The sequence below is a fragment of the Pygoscelis adeliae genome, unplaced genomic scaffold, assembly GCF_000699105.1.
Source record: "Pygoscelis adeliae isolate BGI_AS28 unplaced genomic scaffold, ASM69910v1 Scaffold436, whole genome shotgun sequence".
In the NCBI taxonomy this organism is placed as follows: Eukaryota; Metazoa; Chordata; class Aves; order Sphenisciformes; family Spheniscidae; genus Pygoscelis; species Pygoscelis adeliae.
Genome location: NW_008825051.1, coordinates 594027 through 602671, shown reverse-complemented (window position 1 = coordinate 602671; position 8645 = coordinate 594027). Strand labels below are relative to the sequence as shown.

The 8645-nt window shown below is 48.2% G+C and overlaps 1 protein-coding gene across 1 annotated transcript in view; it reads left to right on the top strand.

Moving 5' to 3' along the window:
* The first annotated feature begins 6520 nt into the window (after positions 1-6520).
* Positions 6521-8645, top strand: part of EHMT1 (euchromatic histone-lysine N-methyltransferase 1) — a 74736-nt gene continuing 72611 nt past the window's right edge. Inside the window, exon 1 of the mRNA XM_009326355.1 lies at positions 6521-6601. Coding sequence (XP_009324630.1) covers positions 6539-6601 — 63 coding nt within the window. The 5' untranslated portion in view covers positions 6521-6538. The remainder of the gene's footprint in view (positions 6602-8645) is intronic.

The following is an 8645-nucleotide window of genomic DNA, read 5'->3' as shown; positions in this document are numbered from 1 at the left end:
CCTCTCCCTTTTTTTTTTTTTTTTTTTTTTTTGCTAATGACACTTCCTTATGCTTACATTTCATTAAAGCTCTGAAATGGCTGAAGATCAGCCGGTACTGAGCATGCTCCGGGGTGGAGGCTGCACCCATAGAGTGAGATGGATTTGTGGCTGGAGGAGTGATAGGCCTGGAGTCAGGATCTGGAAGGACCCAGCAGCTCCCCGCAGACGGGATGGAGGTAGGGCAAATCTGGCCGATTCCTCCCCGTGCCCCCGGGCCGGGGGAGCGAGGAGACCGGATGGAGTAAAAACTGTTGGAATTGATTCAAAAGCAGCATAGTTAACCACTGACACGAGATGGCTTCAAATCGCTTCCTGCGGATCAGCGGGGAGGGGTTTTAAAATACTGACCTTTACTGACCGGCGAACCTGTATAAAGAACGGACCTGTCTAATGTAGGGTGGTGACATAAAGCGACAGCAGGCAGGGGCTGGCAGCGAGGGCTGCGGGGACTTGCTGGGTTGTGCCTTCATATTGGAAGGCATGTGATTGCGTCTCAGTCATGGGCTGCGCAGCTCGGTCGCTAATTATTATTAATGGGAAGCCTTGCAGGGCACAGACCTGCTCCGCAGTTTAAATCTAGATCTGTCTGTGATTGTGGGAGGGCGAAAGAATGTAAAACTCAAACTCCCTTTTTTAGGCTTATTTTGCATTCCAAGGATTGCAAACAAACCTTGCCACATCAGGTCCTCCAAACTGGCAAGGAGAGGAGGGAATATAGACATGTTTATTCCTTTGGCTGAGAGATTTTCTGTGCTTCTTGCAGGGGTTTAACGTGTGTTGGCAAGTGGGTTTGGGGGCAGGAAGGGGACTCTGTGAGTTGTGCTAGGTTGGGCTTTTGGATTTCGCCTGTAGTTGCCAGATTTTTACAAGGAATGTGTAAGCACCAGCAGGTATGTGCTGCATGAGCTGATTGACTCCAGTTGTTGTACAAGCAAGCTGCGTGGTAAAGTGCCAATAAAACATTTACATTGGCTCTCGATGTTTGTATTGGTGAGGGGTAGGGAAGATCTGACTTTGTGTGGAGCGGGGGGGGAGACGTCGGCCGCGAGCCTCAGCCCTCGCAGACCCTGTCTCCTATGGGAGGTGTGTTACTGGGTGTCCACACTTGTTTCAGCCTGGCTGTAAGTAAAGGTAAGGCAAGAGGTTTGCTCTACTTAGGGCACTGTGAATATGTTGGTATTACAAAGTTATTATGTTTAACTTTATTAACAGAAATCTCTGCGATCGCGGTCTATCTTTAGCCTGCATGCAGTAAGATAGACTGGCTCTTTCTTCGGGGCAACTCTGGCTGCTTTTCATAGCGCAGTTCAGGGGGCAATTGGTGAAGAGCAAAACATAGATTTTTATTTTATTGCTCCATCCCAGGTGACGGTCTCACACAGTTGGGTCAATCTGCATGATGAGTCACTTTATTACCTAAAGTAACTTGCCTATTTATTGCCCGGCTCTGCATTTCTTGCGTACCCAACGCTCCCACGGCGTTTTCTGAGCCTGTTTGATACGTCAGCCCTGCACTAAGTTGGTGACAAGCTTGCTTACTGGTGTTGCTTTTACGTCCCTGCATAAAAGTCTGCTGGAGCTCCAGCTTGCTGGCCATGCAGAACTTCTCTTACTCTTTAATGAACGCTGGCTTGTTTATGGTTTGATGAATGCACAAAGAAAAGCGTTTATGTAAAATAAACGGCATTGTACTTGTACACTGAAAGGAAAAGGTTTTGATTTTCTTTGGCTCAGATGAGGGCTGCGTTTATGGCTTTTCAGAATTGATCGTGGTGGCTTTTTCTCCTTGTGCGACTCTGGCGTTGAGGTGATCTCAGCCCCAAGTTTTCATGTATGGTCTGGCTCCCTTGATGAGGAAATTTGACTTAAACAGTTTCAGATGCTGGAAAACCACTCGTGTGATAATTTCGTATTGTGCTTGTGTGAAAGGTGTAAGGTAGCCTTAAAGACCCACTGCCACCTTATGGCAGTTGCTGAAAAGCAGCCTCTTTAGAGCCAATTCTGTATACACATCATGCTTGCTTCATTTCTCTGCTCTTCTTAACTAGTGATATTTGCATGAAGGCAGGAGCTTTGTTTTTAAAGAGTTCATCTGCTCCTTCTGTTCCTTGCAGAAATTTATGTCAGCGGAATTGCTTGTAGAGCCATCAACTGTGATATTTCATAGGCGAGTTCATGATTTGGGGAGAGATACAAAAGCGTCATGAAGCACTGATTCTCCTCCAGTGAAGAACTTGCTTATTTTCACGTGAATGCCCTAATCCTTAAAAAAAATAGGTGTCAGGTCAAAGAACAGGGACACGTTGAACACGTGAGGCTCATCGGCAGGGTCTACACTCGAGCTCCAGCATTACAGCAAAGTGTTGCAGCAGAAGCGAGATTGAATGCGAAGCAGCCATTTTCACAGCCGGCTTTGCTGGCAGAAGACTACTAATAAGCAAGATGGCTTTGCACTGACATGGGTCTGACTCCCACCCCATCCACTGTCCCCCAAATAAAACAATAAAACGATTGTCTGTGGAGCAAACGGTGAGTGTGGTTAAAGCAATGAGCTTGCTCACCGTTACTGAGATGGGACGTGCAGGGGACGCTGTATTTAGGACCCGTCTCGAGCAAGGCTGTGTTTGTACGGTAGAAGCTCTTGATATGCAATAGCTGAATGAAGGGGAGAAATGGTGTTTTTAGATTTCTGAAATAGAAGGAGCCGTGGTTACTGTAAGTTAAAGCTGAAGGAGTTTATAATTGGGAGCTGTTAGGAATACAGTATGTTCTAAATTACAGCTGTCTGGCCAATATGCTTCTAAATAAAGTTCTAGGATTGCCCTGTAAATGAAATACTCAACGCATATTCTTATCAAAACATAGCAACATCTCCCAGAGAGCTTACATCTTAACATCTGTCGCAACAGCATCTTTTTTTTTCCCTTTTTTTTTCTCATTTTTTTTTCTTCTTCTTAGTGTGTGTGATGTATTCAATGTAGCGTCCCAGGGAACATTTAATGTTTCCTATTAAGTAAAGCAGTTTTCAACTTTGCTGGGGAAAGAGGGGAAGGAAGGGAGATGGCTTGGAAACTTTGGGGAAGAAAAAACAGGTTTTGAAAGGTGGAGAAAGCTGTGATTCCAGAAGCGTGCATTAATGACTGCCTGCTCCTTCAAGGCTGTTACCTGAGTCTGGAGCTGGACATTCGGGCTCCCTCGGAGGATGCTGAGGACACTCAGTGTGTCCTGGGAATGGGCATTCTGGTTAGCAAATGCTGTACATAATGGCTCAGGAGGGAAGGAGGCGTTTTACCAGCTTGCGGCGGAGCTGGGGAGTGGTTCGTAGCAGTGCAGAAGGAGATCAGGATCCCAGCAGAAATACTCATGTCGAAAGTCCCTTCAGCTCGTCGTGCTTTTGGGATCACTTCTGAGGAGGCTGAAAGGGAGCTTCAGATTTGGGCAACTGGAGGGTCTGGAAGGAGAGGGGCCTGATGGAAATAAGGAAACCCCCCTGTATTTTGCAGAGCTAAATATTGTTCTTCCTATAGAAAGAAAAATCTCCCCTTGCCTCCCACTTGTGCTTCCTCTGCAAGGGAGCTGTGAAAGTGCCGTATGTAATGGTGTAATTAAGCAAAAGCCCTGAGGAACCCGGTGTCCTTTGTGAAGGGAGGTTGTTGTGCTGCTGCCTTCCTCCTGAAAATGTGAGATTTATGAAAGGGATATTTGAGCCCTGAATCAGGGAACGGAGGCCAGAGAGCCTTGGTGTAAAAATACCTTGTAGTTTTATAGCTGGTAGAAGATGTTTTGAAAGGGGAGTGCTATGCTGTCTTGTACTGGCTTAGTGGGGAAATTGCTGGAGAGTACTTGGGTTAAATAAAGGGGAAAGCTTCATGGGACACAGGCTTGTTCTTATCCTACGTGATTAGAAAAACCACTTCCTCGGCCAGCCTGGAGATGGGTCTCTAACCAGCTGGTCAGAAAAAGAGCCTGTGCCTGTGCAGCACCTGACCTCTGCAAAACTGGGGAGATGGGGGTCCTGGGGGTCCCAGGGCAGAAGGCACCGCTCCGACAGCTGATGGACTCTGCCAGGGCAGAGGGGTGGCAGTGCCGGGCTGATCAACGCCGTGGTGGTCTGGAAGCTTCTATCTCCTTTCGGATGGCATAAATTTAAGGTCTTATTAATCAACGCACAAGCATCCCCCGCGAATGCAGTGCTGGGCAGAGATGCTGGTAGGATGCTGATCGATCGCTTCGCTTGAGTTGGTTGTTGAAGCATCTGCAATACCCTGATCAGCTTTGCTTTTTTTTTTTTTTAAACAGTGTTTAGTGCTTTCAAGGATGACTGTGAGATGTGAAAAGTGTCTCTGGTATCTTCTGCTCTCAGTGTATATTTAACCTTGGCAGTAAAAACATTTCTAGTGTTGAGATGCAGTGGGGAGTGCTGCCCTTCTGCGTGCGCGGGAAGGCTGAGGCTGCGGCATGGTTCTCCGTCGTTATTTTATCTCTGAGAGAGGTTGTTGACTGTAGTAGTTCATTGACACTGCGTTTGTTAACATCTTTGTGTCTATTTCTGTCTTTTTAATGAAAGCTTGGTAATTTCATGCTGCAAGGAAGGGCAACGCGTCAACTGTTTTAAAGCCATCTTTGGTTTGAACTACAGTAATCTTTTGATGCGGTGGATAATACAACTTCTGTCTGTGTAGTTGGTTTTTGTTGCTTTTGTTTGGGGATTTTCGAGTTTGTCTTAAATGAGTTACCTCTACACCTCTCAGCGACTGATAGAAAGGCCAAGAAAATCTCATTTTGTGTATATAAAAACTTGAAATTTACATCAAACAAAAACCCAGTGGGTGAAAGAGAGATCCTTGCTTTATACTGTCACCTCAAATATTCCTTCTCTACCAACTTCAGTCATCTTGATTTAGCCTTGTGTGTTTTAACTGTTTAGTAGTGAAACTTCTCCAGAGTGTGGAGAGAAAAATAACGTCCTCGTAGCCGAGACAGATCCGTGACAGGCTTTTCTGCTGCTTTAACTGTTGCCGCGTTGCAAATGAGCCAGGACACAGTGGTGAAGTAGCTGCTTGGGCTGGAGAAAACGTGGCTTGTTGATGCATCCAGCCTGCAATAATGCAATGGCAGGACACGCTCCTGTGATGCTCTGCAGAGGAGAGGAGGGGATGGGTAGAGCAGAGCAGGCGATGGCTTCGTGCTCGTGCTGAAGGCCTGAATTTGCATGCCTGCTTTTGGTGCAAGGTGTAAGGCAAACAAAATCCTTGGGCTCTTCAAAACCTTGCTATGGATTTTGATGGCTTTTTTTCTCCCTACAGCGCAGGCTGCTCCCTGCCCCCCCCCCAGCCCACTGTAACACATCACACTCAGCTTGTCTTCATTTTAATTTCTACTCTTAAAGAGAACTATCTTCTGTGCTCTTTTTTTTTTTTTTTGAAAGCTGTTTTTTCTTTGGCTAAGAACGAGCGGGTGGTGCCACAGTCCATTTCTGAGTTTCCTCTTCCTTCTGGCCTCTTCTCCGGGGTTGCCGGCCGCCCTCCCCCTGCTCGGGTGGGAGGTTCTCCAGCGTGACACCCAGCTCCAGCAGCCTCCTGCTCCTGCCTCCGATAAATGCCAGTCTTGCACTTGAATCCCTTCCAGCCGATCTCTGCTTACAGATGTTCCTGCGAGTTGCTCCGGCAGTTTTACTGGGAGCTTGAGCAGATGCAAAGGTTGCCAAGAGTTTATGCTTAATTGTTGAGTGGAACAGAGACAAACTACTTTTATTTTGAAGCTAAAATTTCTTCTTTTATCTTGCTGGCTGGGCCAGCTGTATCATATGGTTTGACATAGGCTGAGCTCAGAGCTCCTGCACCTAGTAGTGCACTACCACTTCATTAGGGTTTTCCCCCCTCATTCCATTTCTCTCCCCCCCCCTTTTTAAGGACTGTGTTTGTTTGTGATACTCTTTTCAGGTTGGTTGTACCAGGTCAGGTTGTCTTATTAATCCCCAAAGTGAAAAATAGCTCCCCTTCAGCTCGGCAGATCGGATCTCGAATGCACTTGCAGTTGGACGCTGCACACTGAACCAGTTTAACCCGTGTGCCTTCATCCCAGTGCTCAGAGGTCGGGCGCTTCATTAAGCAGAACAAAATCGGCACGGGAGCGTCCCCAAGCCACGCAGCATCCCTCCCCATCCCTCCTGCCTCTCCTTTTCCTGTGGGCAAGGGCTACTCTTGAAGGCCACTGAGACAGAACACCTCGCTCTATGGTTTAAAAGGCTTTTTTTTTTTCAGGCGAGCGATCAGTTTTGAGGCCTGGCACCCTGTCAGAAAGTTGACAGATGATCTGCATTACCGGTGTGTCCCCGGGATGCCCGGGATAATCGCGCTCCAATGGACGCCCTGGAGCCGGCAGGTTCTCTGTGAAATGGCTGCAGCTTGGAGGGAGCAGTGAAATGGTCTCCTCTGGGCATGCTCACTCTGTAGAGGGAGCTTTTATCACATGAGCAGAAACTGAATCACTGCTCATGAGGATCTGGAATATGCAACTCTTTGAGTCTTCACCAGAAGAAGACAACAGATGTCTGCAGGTACGGCAGGGTCCACCTCCCATGCCTCACAAAGAGCGGCTCCCCGCCAGCCCTGGCCGCAGGCAGGCTGTCTCCCGCTGGGGAAGGAGAAGCCTCAGAGAGGAGGAAGACAGTTCAGGGAATCATGGCTGGGGGTTATTTATTTATTTGTTTCTATATAGGTTTATTTTCCTGCCCCGTCTGCGGGAGGGTTGGAGGGCGGGCGGGCACGCGGGGCGCGCTGGGGAGCTGGCTGGAGGAGGCTGGCCAGGCTCCGTCTGTGCTGCGGTGATTGTTGCCTTGTGCTGTGCCATGGGCTGGCAGGTACTTCTGCATCCGACGTCGCCTGGCTCTGGGAAAGCTTGGGCTTTGTTTCCTCGCGTCTGGGTGGTCTTTTATTTGTCTTCTGGGATGGGGAGGCTTGTTTGGGGTTGGGTGGTTTTTTTTTTTTTTCTGTGTGTGTGTGCTTTTTTTTTTATTTTTTAAAGTGTGAAGTTTCTGGAAAATATGGTTCTCCCAGGAGCCCTCCCTGCTTGCAGCTCTTGCAAGCAAGAAGAGCAAACCCTGGGGTGTCCGAGCTGCTCGAAGACTGTACTTCCAAAGGGGAGGAGAGGGCCTGTGGCCACATGGCACCTCCTCGTTAGATCTCCTTTGACAGCCTCTGCTTGCATCAAGCAAGCCTACAGCTCACTTCTTCTGGTGGAGGCAAGAGCAAACATGATTTTACCAGGAAGAAACAATCGGTTTTATTTTGGGGTAGCTTCCTCCCCTCTCTCTTCTTCTTTTTTTTTTTTTTTTAATTATTTTTTAATAGCTTGCAATCCAAGGGAGCAGCTGATTAAAACGAAACATCCGTGGTTGATTTCATGGCAGGAGGCCCATGTCTGCAGCTTATTTTAAAAGTTGCCTAAAATCCAGCCCTGCCATGCTCTTGGGTTTGTTTTTGGTTTTTTTGCTGTCATTTGTGTCACATGCAGACAGCTCTGTTGGCTGCCACAGACCTCGGTGGGACTTGGGGCGGACACGGAAGGTCCCAGAGCTGTGGGGAGTCCGGGCACCCCAGCCAGCAGGCAAAACACTGGCCTGAGCTTGCTGTGCTCAAGGGAAACCCCTGAAGCTGCCACGCAGACACGATATTGAATTTTCAGTCAAGGAGCGAGATGTGAAGATGGCATTTAAAAGATTAGGGAGCTTACAGGACGATCTGTGATAACTAATCTAAGTATCTGTTGTGTCTCCACTGGACTATAAATACATTCCTTATTCGTCATGTAGAAGATGTGTGCTAAAGGAAAAGGCATCAGAAGTCACGAGGAGAGAAACGAGATTTCTTTTTAGCAGTGAAGAGCAGAGGCCTTGACGTGCTGCTCAGCTCCCATCCAGGGGAGAATATGTTGATGAAGGCTGAGGAAACAAGCAACCAAAAAAATGCTGAGGTGTGCAGCGTGTGCTCCTGTGTGGTGGTGACCACGATGACACCGGAGTGACAGCCAGCCGAAAACATCTAATGCTCTGTCCCTGCCAGCAGATGCCCTTTGAAAGCGTCTGCAGAGAGACGCTGAAAAGCCTGACCTACTTTGGAGGGAAGAGAGAAACCCGAGGTTTGGACTTCGTGCTGCTTTCCAGCAAGGGTTAAGAGCCCCAAACTGGGGCCTTGGGGTCTTGGGTTTTTTCCCCGTCATGTATTTAACTGACTTTTAAGTGCCAGCATGAACTCTTCCCCTCTTCCCAAGAACACGTTTGGACAGAACTGGGCTCTGCAGCACACATGGGGCATATTTTCTGCTGATCAGCTCCTGTTAGATAAACCCTGGGCCTGGCAGCAGAGGTGCGGGTGGGCAGGATCAGGCCCAGGACCTGGGGGCTTGGGCTGTGGTTGTGGGCTCCTTCTCCTGGCACTGGAGCCTGGCTCCCCTGACCTCTCCCGTGCAGTGCCATCTCCTAATGAAAGAGGATTGCATCTCGTGCAATGGCAGGGAGCTATTTTATTCAGGTAAACAAGGAGTTTTAAGGAGCTTCACCCTCCTGGCCAGCTGGTTTGGGGTAAGGCTGGCTTGATTTCTGC